The sequence below is a fragment of the Crassostrea angulata genome, chromosome 1, assembly GCF_025612915.1.
Source record: "Crassostrea angulata isolate pt1a10 chromosome 1, ASM2561291v2, whole genome shotgun sequence".
In the NCBI taxonomy this organism is placed as follows: Eukaryota; Metazoa; Mollusca; class Bivalvia; order Ostreida; family Ostreidae; genus Magallana; species Magallana angulata.
The window spans coordinates 34,293,199-34,311,087 of record NC_069111.1 but is presented as its reverse complement, the minus strand read 5'-3'; the positions used below and the strand labels follow the sequence as shown (position 1 = coordinate 34,311,087).

At 33.4% G+C, this 17,889-nt stretch overlaps 3 protein-coding genes across 3 annotated transcripts in view; 2 read left to right on the top strand and 1 right to left on the bottom strand.

Moving 5' to 3' along the window:
* LOC128184120 (lysoplasmalogenase-like protein TMEM86A) overlaps positions 1-17,889 on the bottom strand; it is a 129,875-nt gene that overhangs the window by 37,349 nt on the left and 74,637 nt on the right. The gene's annotated exons all lie outside the window — the stretch shown is intronic.
* LOC128184103 (uncharacterized) lies at positions 5,115-6,471 on the top strand. Its single transcript, XM_052853443.1, has one exon. The coding sequence runs from the start codon at positions 5,179-5,181 to the stop codon at positions 6,226-6,228; it is 1,050 nt and encodes a 349-aa protein (XP_052709403.1). The 5' UTR covers positions 5,115-5,178; the 3' UTR covers positions 6,229-6,471.
* LOC128184152 (uncharacterized) lies at positions 12,903-16,804 on the top strand. The gene is made up of 2 exons (XM_052853512.1): positions 12,903-13,959; positions 14,118-16,804. Exons 1-2 carry the CDS (start codon positions 12,967-12,969, stop codon positions 15,693-15,695), a joined length of 2,571 nt encoding a protein of 856 aa, XP_052709472.1. The 5' UTR covers positions 12,903-12,966; the 3' UTR covers positions 15,696-16,804.

The following is a 17,889-nucleotide window of genomic DNA, read 5'->3' as shown; positions in this document are numbered from 1 at the left end:
ATTTCTCAAAATTCAGAGACTGGTGTTTCAAGCATTCTTTTGTACATCTTTCAGCATCAGTGTCTACCGTAGCTCTTTTCATGGGAGGTTTGGTTCACCAGAGGGTTTCAACTTCCGTTTTTGAAGCATATTGCTACAGTGTTAACTGGACTCACAAATTTTCTTCAAGTTCGAATCCAAGTGTAGACAAGTTTTTAAAACTAGTGCTTGAAGGAGGGAAACGTATGTTATCAAAACCTATCAACAAAAAGGAGCCTATCAACACAGATATTCTACGCGAGTTAATGGATTTCTACTCCAAAGATCCTTCAAATGTTTTGCAATTTAGAACATTTGTGATGTGTTACTTGGGTTTTCCGGATTTTTCCGATTTAGTGAGTTATCAAATATTAGAATGTGTGACATCAAGTGGGAAAATGCTCATATTGAAATCAACATTCCTAAGAGTAAAACGGATATTTTATATATTGTTAGGGAAAATTTCCGAAGATGATCTGTTACAGCCGTTAATTATTTAAAATCCCAAAATGTGTATAAAGCTTCAAACAAATCCAAACCTCTCTCATGCACGAGAGCTAGAGAAATATTGTTATCATCTTTGAAAGAAATTGGCCTTGATAGTTCCAAATTTGCGTTACATAGTTTACGCAGTGGTGGTGTCACCGCTGTTGCTAATAAAAATGTGTCTGATCGATTGTTGAAAATACATGGTCGTTTGGTCACGGACAACGCCAAAGACGGATATATTAAGGATAGCATTGAACAAAAATTGCTGGTTTCAATGAATCTTGGTTTGTGAAATTTTTGTATTATAGTAACACTATACTCCTTTGTATATGCGATTTGTAACAAACGCACCAATCCTAAAAAATCTGTTTTTGTTTTTCAACAAATTAGTCAAGAAAATATTCATTTTCGGAGGAGTGAAACGAGGGAGAAAATAAATTTATTTCTTTACGTTATTAAATTCGTTTATTTCCGTTAGTATTCGTATTATCTGGTTTACTTCAATACTGGTTATTTCATGCACGAGCGCTTTCGCTCTCAGTATAAATAGATTTCCCGGGGAGTATTCGATTAATGCGACGTTCGTTACAAAGCAGTATAGGTTGTCTTTGGTTTTCCCTACCCGCCCTGACCCAAATATGTTTTTTGATATTAACTTATATTTTGTGCTGCCATTTATTTGTATGTCGAATGGATATTAAAAATGCGATTTGTAACGAACGCACCAATCCTAAAAAAAATCTGTTTTTGTTTTTCAACAAATTAGTCAAGAAAATATTTATTTTCGGAGGAGTGAAACGAGGGAGAAAATAATTGAACATGCATCAAAAACACCGCTGGTATATTCCTAGTAGTCATTTCTTTGATAAAAGTTCTTATTTCTTTTATAAAAGTTCATTTTTCTTTATATACTTATGGATACTTTGGACAGCAAGATCCATTGCTTAAATTGTGCTCTTCTTTAAAACCGTGAAAAGTAAACCCGAACCTATTTTTTTCTAAACCTGTATGCTCAGGGTCTTGGCAATGACAAAATTCAATTTCATTCCGGTTCAAATTTCGAATTCTAAGGACTTGTTATGTTGATTATTAATTAAATTAATTAAATAATTAATTAACGCTCATAGAAATCGTTATTATTATTGACAGATGATAATACCCTTTATGTGACGTGTGAATTTATTTCATGTATGTCGTTTTATCTACATGTAAATCTTTATATGATTATTATTTCTGTTTGTTCATCTGAAATGTTTGACGACAGTGTTATGTAATAGCAGGTGCTACGTTTTGGTCTTACTTGCTAAATTTAACTGTCCTGTATTATCCAAAATGATAAATTACATCACTTGCTTTTGACAATATTTGGTCTAAAGAGATAAAATTTTGGTATATGTTTTTTCCTTTCGTTTTTCAACACGGTGCAACACAAAATATAGTGAAATTCATCTCCAATGTCTCTTTAACATAAATTACATAACCTCTTACTTCTGTCTACATGTGTATGTCATTCCGTCTACCAGTTTCAAAAGGTAATTTATGGTGTGATGTTTGAAATCTAGCGAAAACCTATTTCATATATTTACTTAAATTACAATTATCATACGATTGGCATCTAAAGTCTACAATAGTAAACAACTTATATATGTAACACCTTTTGAAGAATTATTACATATTGATTCCCAGTTTTGTTGAAATGATCTGTTAGCTTTTGTTTTAAGCTTTTGATTAGCCATTAATTATTAACTTCTTGGTTATTCATCCAAATATTACTATACCAACTGTCATCTAAAATTGTTTTAGGTTTTTTAACCATTTAGATTCTTTACCATTTACATATTTAACATAAAACACTATACATTATTTAACAATATTTAGAATGTTTTCCATGGATAATTTTAACCAATATGCAATAATTCTTGTCTTGTGATTTTTTTGAAGTATACAGTCTCATAACTGCAGCGATCCTTGCATACAAATTTTCATAATTTTGTAACTAACGCGCATTACTCAATTTGTATGCACACACCGCTGCAATTATGAGACTGTATACTTCAAAAAATCATGATTCAATGCTGCAGTAACTTATCGTCTAAAGAAAGATGCAATTGATTACCCTTTATAATGACAGGTGTAACGCACCGGTTTGTTGAATCGGTTGTAAACTTAGATGTTGAGGGACCGATAGGATAAAATAATTTTACCGATGAATTTTAGGCAAAATTCAAGCTGATGTGACAGTTTGAAATAAATCCAAAGTAGCGGCGATGAATGTTATTTTTGACTATATTTTTTTATTTCTATTTTGTAAAAAATATAAAACGTCAAATTCCCATGTTTATATCTTATTTTAAGCATTTTAAAAGATACATGTAGGCCCCTACAATCATTTATTTGGCCATGCAATTGAATAGTGAACTGCGTTCTATCTAGAACGCAGTTCGCAATTCAAAATTTAGAATTCATTTTTGGGGCCCGATTGCCTTATATTCAATTGAATAGTGAACTGCGTTCTATCTAGAACGCAGTTCGCAATTCAAAATTGAACAGTGAACTGCGTTCTATCTAGAACGCAGTTCGCAATTCAAAATCTGGAATTCATATTTGGGACCCGATTGCCTTATATGCAATTGAATAGTGAACTGCGTTCTAGATAGAACGCAGTTCACTATTCAATTGCGAACTGCGAATATGAATTCTAAATTTTGAATTGCGAACTGCATTCTAGATAGAACGCAGTTCACTATTCAATTGCATATAAGGCAATCGGGCCCCAAATATGAATCCTCGATTTTGATTTGCGAACTGCGTTCTATCTAGAACGCAGTTCACTATTCAGTTGCATATAAGGCAATTGGGCCCCAAATATGAATTCTAGATTTTGAATTGCGAACTGCATTCTAGATAGAACGCAGTTCACTATTCAATTGCATATAAGCCCGATTCTTAAAAACTAGAGCTAACTGCGTCACCATATGTTCACAGTGGTAGTGAAATACCACTAGTAGTTGCCCCTGAAAATTTCGGGCCCCAAATATGAATTCTAAATTTTGAAATGCGAACTGCATTCTAGATAGAACGCAGTTCACTATTCAATTGCATTTAAGGCAATCGGGCCCCAAATATGAATTCCAGATTTTGAATTGTGAACTGCGAATATGAATTCTAAATTTTGAATTGCGAACATCGTTCTAGATAGAACGCAGTTCACTATTCAATTGCATATAAGGCAATCTGGCCTCAAATATGAATTCGATTTTGAATTGCGAACTGCATTCTAAATAGAACGAATTGCATATAAGGCAATCGGGCCTCAAATATGAATTCTAAATTTTGAATTGCGAACTGCGTTCTAGATAGAATCAGGTCACTATTCAATTGCGAACTGCAAATATGAATTCTAAATTTTGAATTGCGAACTGCGTTCTAGATAGAACGCAGTTCACTATTCAATTGCATATAAGGCAATCGGGGCCCCTAATATGAATTCTCGATTTTGAATTGCAAACTGTGTTCTAGATAGAACTCAGTTCACAATTCAATTGCATAGAAGGCAATCGGGGCCCCAAATATAAATTGTCGATTTTGAATTGCGAACTGTGTTCTAGATAGAACGCAGTTCACTATTCAATTGCATTTAAGGCAATCGGGCCCCAAATATGAATTCTAAATTTTTAATTGCGAACTGCGTTCTAGATAGAACGAAGTTCACTATTCAATTGCGAACTGCAAACTGCGTTCTAAAAACCGATTGCCATTTTTTTTCGGTAAAATGGAAAAATTAGTATAAAATAAAACTCACTTTCAACCTTTGATAGTTATCATTGTGTACAAAACTTCTTTTCTAGGAATATTATAAAATCTACCACGCTTAATCCGAAGTTTGTGAGAAGATAAACGATATTTATTTATAAGTTGTACATTCATATTTCTTTTGTTTTTTTAAATGCACTTGTAATTCAAAATTATAATATCTGTGCTATAAACGATACATTTGAATTTTGAAAGAACTTAATAATAGTCCGATATATGATGTGCAACGATTTCTTAAGTTAGTCTATTAAGAAAAAAAGAAATAAAGAAAAAAGTCATAAAAAGAGTAAATTATCCTAAAAGTACCAATCAACACATAACAAAACTATTAAGTCACCATACAGATAGGGTGGTGTCACGTCAAACTGTTACTGGTTTATAATAAGGAGTAACTGAAAAATCGCGATTCAAATTTCCATCGATACTTGAACATAATCACATCTAGCCTTCCAAAATTGCAACACATTAACTTTTTTTTTGGTCACGTATTTCAGCACATTACTGATCGGCGCCTTTTTTTAGAATGTCATATCATCCCAGGGTATATCAACCTTTTACTATATAAGTTCAGAAAAAGACCTGATAAGTTATTTTATCTACAGGAATCACAATGGTAAGTCAAAATATCGTGTCATGCGTGTATTTCATGAATAAATGCAACACTTTTTAATTCAATAATCAAGTAGAAATTTATTTTCATTATCATCAACAAAAAAATAAATGTTCAGAGTTTTAAAAATGTCAGCCATTAATTTAGTCATACCGGTATATTTTTTTTAATTGTAGATCCCTGTATTTCTTTTAATATTCTTTGATTGGAGACATTGTGCAGGGTATGGATTTTATGGCGGGCCCACAATGAAAACACCAGAGTCGACTGACATCATTGATGCCCACAACTTAACATCATGGATCTCAAACTACACTACACGAGCCATGCTGATGCAGTACCTTGTTCTTTGTCCGGAACAAGATATGTGTCAGGGACAAAGTCTAAGAAGAAGTTACGTCTTTGATGTAGAAATGACCAGAAGTTGTACGCCCTGCGACTGCGATGCATCTTGTATAAGAAAATCCTCTTGTTGTCCCTCAAAGCTTTTGCTTATGGAAAATAGCTTAGATCCGATCGAACAACTGGAACAAAACAAAACGGTTTCTCTTAGTTGTTCATTGCCTTTTTTGAATATACATTCCGATTTTCAGGAACAGTCGTACTGGATGGTCGATAGCTGTCCAGATGGAAAAGTATGTATCCCATCTAAAAGCCAATCTATAAACATGTCCCTCTTCACCCCGGTGACCTCTCTTTTGACCAACGAGACATACCGGTATCTTCAATGTGCGCTTTGCAATGATGAAAATATTTCCGACCTACTGTTTTGGAAACAGGACAAGATCGTTTGCACGTCGCGGTCTTATCTTTTGTCGTTGGTTTTGACTGTCGATGCTATCTATCAGAAGATATTTGATGGACTTTCGCCATGCAATATTTTGTTTTATCCACCAAACACAATAAGAGAATTGGTGACTCCCTGTATTTATACAACAGGCGTTACTTGCAACCAAACAGGATCTCTCGACGGAAACTCATCGTACCTTATTCAGGCATGCAAGGACTATTACCTACCTTTCATTACAAACTACAAAACATATAGAAATATATTCTGCGCTCTCTGCTTTTCTATGTCCTTGTTAGAATTACCAATTGAAAATAAAGAAGGCAGTGGTTACGGGGGGTCCAAAGATTTTCCACTCTTCTCGGCTTTAATAAATTTCAACAAAAAGAGATCCGTCGAGGAATTTCAGAATGACGTACAATGTGGTCATGGACAAATATTTCATAAAGAGTTGGTATGTATTTTTTTGTTCGGTGTATTTTTAATTTTCACATTAGAACCACTCGTCTGATATTGCAGCAAGTTCCGTACACTTTTAAAGAATCTTTCAAATTTGTTATGAATGAAAGTGATAATGCAAATCTAGTAATGACGTGTTCTTTAATGTTGTAGAAGACCTGTTTTGCTTTGACCTGTGAGCAGGAATACGAATACACTCATCACCCACCTGAACCACCATCTTGCCAATCATCTTTTTCCAGATGGGAAGAAAACAACTACGAGATCAATTTGATTTTTGAAAAAATCGGTGGACACAATAGTTCAGCTTTCCTTTCAGTTGGATTGCTTTTGGAAACCCATTTAGAAAACAAATTGCTTACGAATAATCTTAGCGACTATTTATGCTCTCTGAATATATTTGTACTTGACGAACGAACAGATACAGAGCAATTCGGTGCACTTATTGAATTAACTCTGAATCGTGTTCACAGTCTTAACGACATGATTGAATACTTGTTAAATCTTTTTGCAAAAGACAAAGAAGTTGTTCTTGAGGATACCTATTTGGGCTTAAACATAACTTTTACAAGTTTTTTAATTGGACAAAGATTTATTTTGTACGAGGAAGACAGATATTTGTCCCTTTTTGCCCGCCATTATGTTCATCCAATAAGTTATCGAACAAAATCTTCTTTAGCTTTTATTAATATGGCATCGACTCGGATTTTCTGTTTAAAGTCTCTCTCCACAGTGGTTGTTGCCGACTGGTATACTTGTCCCAGAGTCAGGATCAGTACGGAAAATACTCTGATAAGTTTGAAAAACTACTCTTTGTGTCTTCCAGAACTGAACACTTGTATTCCTTCTAGGTACTTTAAGAAATCTACAAGTAATCTTCAGTATGACATCTGTTTGGATTGGTTCAATCGAGCTCAAGTAACTGCCTCCAAGCCATCTGCAGATTTAGAAGAGAGTAAATATTTGTCATTGGTTTGTCTTTCCCTTTCTACAGCAGGGTCCGTCTTGACGATCATATCTTACATTGTCAAATCAAATCCGTTGGTTTCTCCAGGATCTCACATCGTTGTTTTGTCCTTCTTTATAACATTTGCAAATATTATATACACAATTTCTAAGTTTTTCCTTTGGAGCAAATCTGTATGCATAACCGCAGGTGTCTTCGTTCATTTCTTTTGGTTATCTTCGATGTTTTGGATGAGTCTCTCTTCCTTCAAGATCTTTCAGACTTTTACTGACATTGCCACCTTTCGAAAAAAATCAAAAGTTTCTACTCTCTTGTTGGTAAATTTCTTCTTCTGTTTGTTTTTTATTGGTGTCAACATATCTGTAAGCTTCTACTCTAGCGGTGGTAACAGTTTTGGGTATTCTACTTCAACGTGTTACATTGCCGATCCGAACATGATCCTTTACACGTTTGCTCTACCTGTTGGTATTACCGTCATTATCAACACATTTATGTTTTTTGTTACGATCAAAAAGATTTTTCAAAAGGAAGACGTTCGCAAGTCAAGGGAACAGCAGAGAGTCAGTGCTTACTTCCGGTTATCCACTTTGACTGGTGCGTCCTGGTGTTTTGGTTTTCTTGCTCAGATTACCCACCTACAAGTGTTTTCGTTTTTGCATACAGTTTTCAGCGGGGGTCAGGGCGTTCTTCTTTACTTTGCCTTTGGAATTCCCTTGTGGGTAAATTGTAAAACCGATAATAAACGAAACATGTCCAGTAATTAACAATAGAACATAGGTGCAGTACTCATCACTATTATACAGTTGAAACATTTGAATCCTTGTCAATCTGGCGGCGTGATGCATGTAAATAAGTTTCCTACAAAGTGTTGGCTGTCAGTTTTGAATCTAACATTACTAGGTATGTTGTCACACTAGCATTGTTTTTGTCCTAGATGAAATACCCGGTATTTATTTCCTAGATGATATATAGACTGTAGTTTTTTATAATGAATACTTCCTTTAATACTTGCTGGTTTGTTTGTTATTTGTTGTTATTTGATGTTATTCGCGTATCAAATGTGTTTTATGTGGTGCTTTAACATTTTTTAAATTCTAAATTATAAACGTACGAAATGTTGATTAATTAGTAAACCATCCAATGTATCATATCGTAATTTAAAGTAGATCCAGTGTTCTGTGATGTCATACTATTTTGTAAAACTTTGAGTTCTTTAAAATTTGTGCAAGATGTATTATTTTTTTTTTATGTAAATATGATCACATAGATGTAATTAGAAATACTGTTAAGTTCAAGATATTTTCGCAGCTTAATTTTATCCTAAATTCCCAATTTTTTATACATTTTATCGATGCTAAGGGGAAATAACTCTTTTTCTGACTTTTCTTTCAGTTGTATGTCTAAATGCTATAGTTTTTTTTTATCCCAACGATTAATTTTAAAATATAGTTTTCTGATAAAGTTGACATTAAAATTAAACAAGATATACAAATTTCTGCCTGCAAAATTTTTACTTTTAAGCAAAAAAATACGGTTTTCTGATGCTAAAATATGCTTTAGTTTATGTTAATCTGGCATCTCAAAAAGTATGATGACATGTATATTTTTTCTAACAATTGATGAAATTTAAGTCTATTAAGTTGCAATCAGTTCGGTTTTTTCAACTTTCATCAAAGAATTTTACGAGTATGGAGTTACCTTAAAATCTTTTGTCAGTTACGGCAATATTAGCTGACTTTTCTTGTACAATTTGAACTTTTATCTATAATAAGTTCAGTTTATAATTAAAATTAGTTTTGTTTCTGCAATTTGGTGCCCACATTTTATATTTCATGCATAATTCATTTGCTTTTCATCATTCATGTCGTTTTATATAACCTTTATATATATATATATATATATATATATATATATATATATATATATATATATATATATATATATATATATATATATATATATATATATATATATATATATATATATATATACTAGATGATACCCCGCGCAATCGCTGGATCTAACACTTTATATACACATTATCATCATATAATGCTTGATATGTTGAATCATATTTTTGTTCCTTTTTAGTATTATCTTTGTCCCATTTTTCTTTAAAATTGAAATAAAAAAACCAAACTGCATTGCAGATTTAGAGGAACGGACGGGGATAAAAAATCAGAACTTCAGATAAAAAGGCTGTTTTTAAAAAACGATTATTGGGGGTGGGGGTGGGGGGGTGGGGGGCATCCCTAATAATAATTAAACATTTACGTAGAATACAATAATCTTTTCAACAAATTTATGTCTTAGGTTTACCTAACCAAGGTTTACATCTGTCGTGATATAAAAAAGTATAAAATTAAATTAAAACACGTTAGGTTATGCATTATTATCCATTTGCATACATATTTTTAACCAAACTTGTCAGGTCTAAAGTACCTGGCCGACATGTTAACTCGCCCTATATATAGGGCCATGATGTCAATTAGTCAACCCGTTTCTGGGCAACCTGTTCTGGAAAGTTCTTTTCATTAATACTAAAATCGCATTAATTGTTCCATTTTATTTATTAAATTTTGTATTAATAGAAGTCCGATCCAAGGTATCTGCCCGCGATGCATGATGAACCCGTCCTACACTTTTCGTCAATTAGTCCATTCGCGTTCTTGGTTACCCCGTTCTGGAAAGTTCTCAAGCGAATGGGTATCAAAACTAAAATCGCCCACTAAAGAAACGAATTGACTCATTTTATTTATTCAACGTTTGTCAGATCTTAACTTTAATGTATTCTCTAAATAGGCTCACAGTAAATATATTCACTCTTTACGTTATCATTCAATAATATTTCATTGCAATTATATATTATGATGCAAACTATCCCTGACTTGGATCCGCCAAAGCGTGTCCACCACCTAACTCTCATTTTTGCTATTTCGGGCTTGTTTATCGAAAATGAAAGTAGGTTTTTGATTAATTTCACAATAATAACTTATCAGTTAAAATTCAATTATACCTTACGGACAGCATCACGCATGTGTTGAAATACCAAAGGTGTAAGCAAGTACTCTGGTGCAGGCGTTTTATAGTTTATTTGCAAAATGCCTTAATTTATAAGTATATATATATATATTTCATAATTTCGTAACTAACGCGCATTACTCAATTTGTATGCACACACCGCTGCAATTATGAGACTGTATACTTCAAAAAATCATGATTCAATGCTGCAGTAACTTATCGTCTAAAGAAAGATGCAATTGATTACCCTTTATAATGACAGGTGTAACGCACCGGTTTGTTGAATCGGTTGTAAACTTAGATGTTGAGGGACCGATAGGATAAAATAATTTTACCGATGAATTTTAGGCAAAATTCAAGCTGATGTGACAGTTTGAAATAAATCCAAAGTAGCGGCGATGAATGTTATTTTTGACTATATTTTTTTATTTCTATTTTGTAAAAAATATAAAACGTCAAATTCCCATGTTTATATCTTATTTTAAGCATTTTAAAAGATACATGTAGGCCCCTACAATCATTTATTTGGCCATGCAATTGAATAGTGAACTGCGTTCTATCTAGAACGCAGTTCGCAATTCAAAATTTAGAATTCATTTTTGGGGCCCGATTGCCTTATATTCAATTGAATAGTGAACTGCGTTCTATCTAGAACGCAGTTCGCAATTCAAAATTGAACAGTGAACTGCGTTCTATCTAGAACGCAGTTCGCAATTCAAAATCTGGAATTCATATTTGGGACCCGATTGCCTTATATGCAATTGAATAGTGAACTGCGTTCTAGATAGAACGCAGTTCACTATTCAATTGCGAACTGCGAATATGAATTCTAAATTTTGAATTGCGAACTGCATTCTAGATAGAACGCAGTTCACTATTCAATTGCATATAAGGCAATCGGGCCCCAAATATGAATCCTCGATTTTGATTTGCGAACTGCGTTCTATCTAGAACGCAGTTCACTATTCAGTTGCATATAAGGCAATTGGGCCCCAAATATGAATTCTAGATTTTGAATTGCGAACTGCATTCTAGATAGAACGCAGTTCACTATTCAATTGCATATAAGCCCGATTCTTAAAAACTAGAGCTAACTGCGTCACCATATGTTCACAGTGGTAGTGAAATACCACTAGTAGTTGCCCCTGAAAATTTCGGGCCCCAAATATGAATTCTAAATTTTGAAATGCGAACTGCATTCTAGATAGAACGCAGTTCACTATTCAATTGCATTTAAGGCAATCGGGCCCCAAATATGAATTCCAGATTTTGAATTGTGAACTGCGAATATGAATTCTAAATTTTGAATTGCGAACATCGTTCTAGATAGAACGCAGTTCACTATTCAATTGCATATAAGGCAATCTGGCCTCAAATATGAATTCGATTTTGAATTGCGAACTGCATTCTAAATAGAACGAATTGCATATAAGGCAATCGGGCCTCAAATATGAATTCTAAATTTTGAATTGCGAACTGCGTTCTAGATAGAATCAGGTCACTATTCAATTGCGAACTGCAAATATGAATTCTAAATTTTGAATTGCGAACTGCGTTCTAGATAGAACGCAGTTCACTATTCAATTGCATATAAGGCAATCGGGGCCCCTAATATGAATTCTCGATTTTGAATTGCAAACTGTGTTCTAGATAGAACTCAGTTCACAATTCAATTGCATAGAAGGCAATCGGGGCCCCAAATATAAATTGTCGATTTTGAATTGCGAACTGTGTTCTAGATAGAACGCAGTTCACTATTCAATTGCATTTAAGGCAATCGGGCCCCAAATATGAATTCTAAATTTTTAATTGCGAACTGCGTTCTAGATAGAACGAAGTTCACTATTCAATTGCGAACTGCAAACTGCGTTCTAAAAACCGATTGCCATTTTTTTTTCGGTAAAATGGAAAAATTAGTATAAAATAAAACTCACTTTCAACCTTTGATAGTTATCATTGTGTACAAAACTTCTTTTCTAGGAATATTATAAAATCTACCACGCTTAATCCGAAGTTTGTGAGAAGATAAACGATATTTATTTATAAGTTGTACATTCATATTTCTTTTGTTTTTTTAAATGCACTTGTAATTCAAAATTATAATATCTGTGCTATAAACGATACATTTGAATTTTGAAAGAACTTAATAATAGTCCGATATATGATGTGCAACGATTACTTAAGTTAGTCTATTAAGAAAAAAAGAAATAAAGAAAAAAGTCATAAAAAGAGTAAATTATCCTAAAAGTACCAATCAACACATAACAAAACTATTAAGTCACCATACAGATAGGGTGGTGTCACGTCAAACTGTTACTGGTTTATAATAAGGAGTAACTGAAAAATCGCGATTCAAATTTCCATCGATACTTGAACATAATCACATCTAGCCTTCCAAAATTGCAACACATTAACTTTTTTTTGGTCACGTATTTCAGCACATTACTGATCGGCGCCTTTTTTTAGAATGTCATATCATCCCAGGGTATATCAACCTTTTACTATATAAGTTCAGAAAAAGACCTGATAAGTTATTTTATCTACAGGAATCACAATGGTAAGTCAAAATATCGTGTCATGCGTGTATTTCATGAATAAATGCAACACTTTTTAATTCAATAATCAAGTAGAAATTTATTTTCATTATCATCAACAAAAAAATAAATGTTCAGAGTTTTAAAAATGTCAGCCATTAATTTAGTCATACCGGTATATTTTTTTTAATTGTAGATCCCTGTATTTCTTTTAATATTCTTTGATTGGAGACATTGTGCAGGGTATGGATTTTATGGCGGGCCCACAATGAAAACACCAGAGTCGACTGACATCATTGATGCCCACAACTTAACATCATGGATCTCAAACTACACTACACGAGCCATGCTGATGCAGTACCTTGTTCTTTGTCCGGAACAAGATATGTGTCAGGGACAAAGTCTAAGAAGAAGTTACGTCTTTGATGTAGAAATGACCAGAAGTTGTACGCCCTGCGACTGCGATGCATCTTGTATAAGAAAATCCTCTTGTTGTCCCTCAAAGCTTTTGCTTATGGAAAATAGCTTAGATCCGATCGAACAACTGGAACAAAACAAAACGGTTTCTCTTAGTTGTTCATTGCCTTTTTTGAATATACATTCCGATTTTCAGGAACAGTCGTACTGGATGGTCGATAGCTGTCCAGATGGAAAAGTATGTATCCCATCTAAAAGCCAATCTATAAACATGTCCCTCTTCACCCCGGTGACCTCTCTTTTGACCAACGAGACATACCGGTATCTTCAATGTGCGCTTTGCAATGATGAAAATATTTCCGACCTACTGTTTTGGAAACAGGACAAGATCGTTTGCACGTCGCGGTCTTATCTTTTGTCGTTGGTTTTGACTGTCGATGCTATCTATCAGAAGATATTTGATGGACTTTCGCCATGCAATATTTTGTTTTATCCACCAAACACAATAAGAGAATTGGTGACTCCCTGTATTTATACAACAGGCGTTACTTGCAACCAAACAGGATCTCTCGACGGAAACTCATCGTACCTTATTCAGGCATGCAAGGACTATTACCTACCTTTCATTACAAACTACAAAACATATAGAAATATATTCTGCGCTCTCTGCTTTTCTATGTCCTTGTTAGAATTACCAATTGAAAATAAAGAAGGCAGTGGTTACGGGGGGTCCAAAGATTTTCCACTCTTCTCAGCTTTAATAAATTTCAACAAAAAGAGATCCGTCGAGGAATTTCAGAATGACGTACAATGTGGTCATGGACAAATATTTCATAAAGAGTTGGTATGTATTTTTTTGTTCGGTGTATTTTTAATTTTCACATTAGAACCACTCGTCTGATATTGCAGCAAGTTCCGTACACTTTTAAAGAATCTTTCAAATTTGTTATGAATGAAAGTGATAATGCAAATCTAGTAATGACGTGTTCTTTAATGTTGTAGAAGACCTGTTTTGCTTTGACCTGTGAGCAGGAATACGAATACACTCATCACCCACCTGAACCACCATCTTGCCAATCATCTTTTTCCAGATGGGAAGAAAACAGCTACGAGATCAATTTGATTTTTGAAAAAATCGGTGGACACAATAGTTCAGCTTTCCTTTCAGTTGGATTGCTTTTGGAAACCCATTTAGAAAACAAATTGCTTACGAATAATCTTAGCGACTATTTATGCTCTCTGAATATATTTGTACTTGACGAACGAACAGATACAGAGCAATTCGGTGCACTTATTGAATTAACTCTGAATCGTGTTCACAGTCTTAACGACATGATTGAATACTTGTTAAATCTTTTTGCAAAAGACAAAGAAGTTGTTCTTGAGGATACCTATTTGGGCTTAAACATAACTTTTACAAGTTTTTTAATTGGACAAAGATTTATTTTGTACGAGGAAGACAGATATTTGTCCCTTTTTGCCCGCCATTATGTTCATCCAATAAGTTATCGAACAAAATCTTCTTTAGCTTTTATTAATATGGCATCGACTCGGATTTTCTGTTTAAAGTCTCTCTCCACAGTGGTTGTTGCCGACTGGTATACTTGTCCCAGAGTCAGGATCAGTACGGAAAATACTCTGATAAGTTTGAAAAACTACTCTTTGTGTCTTCCAGAACTGAACACTTGTATTCCTTCTAGGTACTTTAAGAAATCTACAAGTAATCTTCAGTATGACATCTGTTTGGATTGGTTCAATCGAGCTCAAGTAACTGCCTCCAAGCCATCTGCAGATTTAGAAGAGAGTAAATATTTGTCATTGGTTTGTCTTTCCCTTTCTACAGCAGGGTCCGTCTTGACGATCATATCTTACATTGTCAAATCAAATCCGTTGGTTTCTCCAGGATCTCACATCGTTGTTTTGTCCTTCTTTATAACATTTGCAAATATTATATACACAATTTCTAAGTTTTTCCTTTGGAGCAAATCTGTATGCATAACCGCAGGTGTCTTCGTTCATTTCTTTTGGTTATCTTCGATGTTTTGGATGAGTCTCTCTTCCTTCAAGATCTTTCAGACTTTTACTGACATTGCCACCTTTCGAAAAAAATCCAAAGTTTCTACTCTCTTGTTGGTAAATTTCTTCTTCTGTTTGTTTTTTATTGGTGTCAACATATCTGTAAGCTTCTACTCTAGCGGTGGTAACAGTTTTGGGTATTCTACTTCAACGTGTTACATTGCCGATCCGAACATGATCCTTTACACGTTTGCTCTACCTGTTGGTATTACCGTCATTATCAACACATTTATGTTTTTTGTTACGATCAAAAAGATTTTTCAAAAGGAAGACGTTCGCAAGTCAAGGGAACAGCAGAGAGTCAGTGCTTACTTCCGGTTATCCACTTTGACTGGTGCGTCCTGGTGTTTTGGTTTTCTTGCTCAGATTACCCACCTACAAGTGTTTTCGTTTTTGCATACAGTTTTCAGCGGGGGTCAGGGCGTTCTTCTTTACTTTACCTTTGGAATTCCCTTGTGGGTAAATTGTAAAACCGATAATAAACGAAACATGTCCAGTAATTAACAATAGAACATAGGTGCAGTACTCATCACTATTATACAGTTGAAACATTTGAATCCTTGTCAATCTGGCGGCGTGATGCATGTAAATAAGTTTCCTACAAAGTGTTGGCTGTCAGTTTTGAATCTAACATTACTAGGTATGTTGTCACACTAGCATTGTTTTTGTCCTAGATGAAATACCCGGTATTTATTTCCTAGATGATATATAGACTGTAGTTTTTTATAATGAATACTTCCTTTAATACTTGCTGGTTTGTTTGTTATTTGTTGTTATTTGATGTTATTCGCGTATCAAATGTGTTTTATGTGGTGCTTTAACATTTTTTAAATTCTAAATTATAAACGTACGAAATGTTGATTAATTAGTAAACCATCCAATGTATCATATCGTAATTTAAAGTAGATCCAGTGTTCTGTGATGTCATACTATTTTGTAAAACTTTGAGTTCTTTAAAATTTGTGCAAGATGTATTATTTTTTTTTTATGTAAATATGATCACATAGATGTAATTAGAAATACTGTTAAGTTCAAGATATTTTCGCAGCTTAATTTTATCCTAAATTCCCAATTTTTTATACATTTTATCGATGCTAAGGGGAAATAACTCTTTTTCTGACTTTTCTTTCAGTTGTATGTCTAAATGCTATAGTTTTTTTTTATCCCAACGATTAATTTTAAAATATAGTTTTCTGATAAAGTTGACATTAAAATTAAACAAGATATACAAATTTCTGCCTGCAAAATTTTTACTTTTAAGCAAAAAAATACGGTTTTCTGATGCTAAAATATGCTTTAGTTTATGTTAATCTGGCATCTCAAAAAGTATGATGACATGTATATTTTTTCTAACAATTGATGAAATTTAAGTCTATTAAGTTGCAATCAGTTCGGTTTTTTCAACTTTCATCAAAGAATTTTACGAGTATGGAGTTACCTTAAAATCTTTTGTCAGTTACGGCAATATTAGCTGACTTTTCTTGTACAATTTGAACTTTTATCTATAATAAGTTCAGTTTATAATTAAAATTAGTTTTGTTTCTGCAATTTGGTGCCCACATTTTATATTTCATGCATAATTCATTTGCTTTTCATCATTCATGTCGTTTTATATAACCTTTATTTATATATATATATATATATATATATATATATATATATATATATATATATATATATATATATATATATATATATATATATATATACTAGATGATACCCCGCGCAATCGCTGGATCTAACACTTTATATACACATTATCATCATATAATGCTTGATATGTTGAATCATATTTTTGTTCCTTTTTAGTATTATCTTTGTCCCATTTTTCTTTAAAATTGAAATAAAAAAACCAAACTGCATTGCAGATTTAGAGGAACGGACGGGGATAAAAAATCAGAACTTCAGATAAAAAGGCTGTTTTTAAAAAACGATTATTGGGGGTGGGGGTGGGGGGGTGGGGGGCATCCCTAATAATAATTAAACATTTACGTAGAATACAATAATCTTTTCAACAAATTTATGTCTTAGGTTTACCTAACCAAGGTTTACATCTGTCGTGATATAAAAAAGTATAAAATTAAATTAAAACACGTTAGGTTATGCATTATTATCCATTTGCATACATATTTTTAACCAAACTTGTCAGGTCTAAAGTACCTGGCCGACATGTTAACTCGCCCTATATATAGGGCCATGATGTCAATTAGTCAACCCGTTTCTGGGCAACCTGTTCTGGAAAGTTCTTTTCATTAATACTAAAATCGCATTAATTGTTCCATTTTATTTATTAAATTTTGTATTAATAGAAGTCCGATCCAAGGTATCTGCCCGCGATGCATGATGAACCCGTCCTACACTTTTCGTCAATTAGTCCATTCGCGTTCTTGGTTACCCCGTTCTGGAAAGTTCTCAAGCGAATGGGTATCAAAACTAAAATCGCCCACTAAAGAAACGAATTGACTCATTTTATTTATTCAACGTTTGTCAGATCTTAACTTTAATGTATTCTCTAAATAGGCTCACAGTAAATATATTCACTCTTTACGTTATCATTCAATAATATTTCATTGCAATTATATATTATGATGCAAACTATCCCTGACTTGGATCCGCCAAAGCGTGTCCACCACCTAACTCTCATTTTTGCTATTTCGGGCTTGTTTATCGAAAATGAAAGTAGGTTTTTGATTAATTT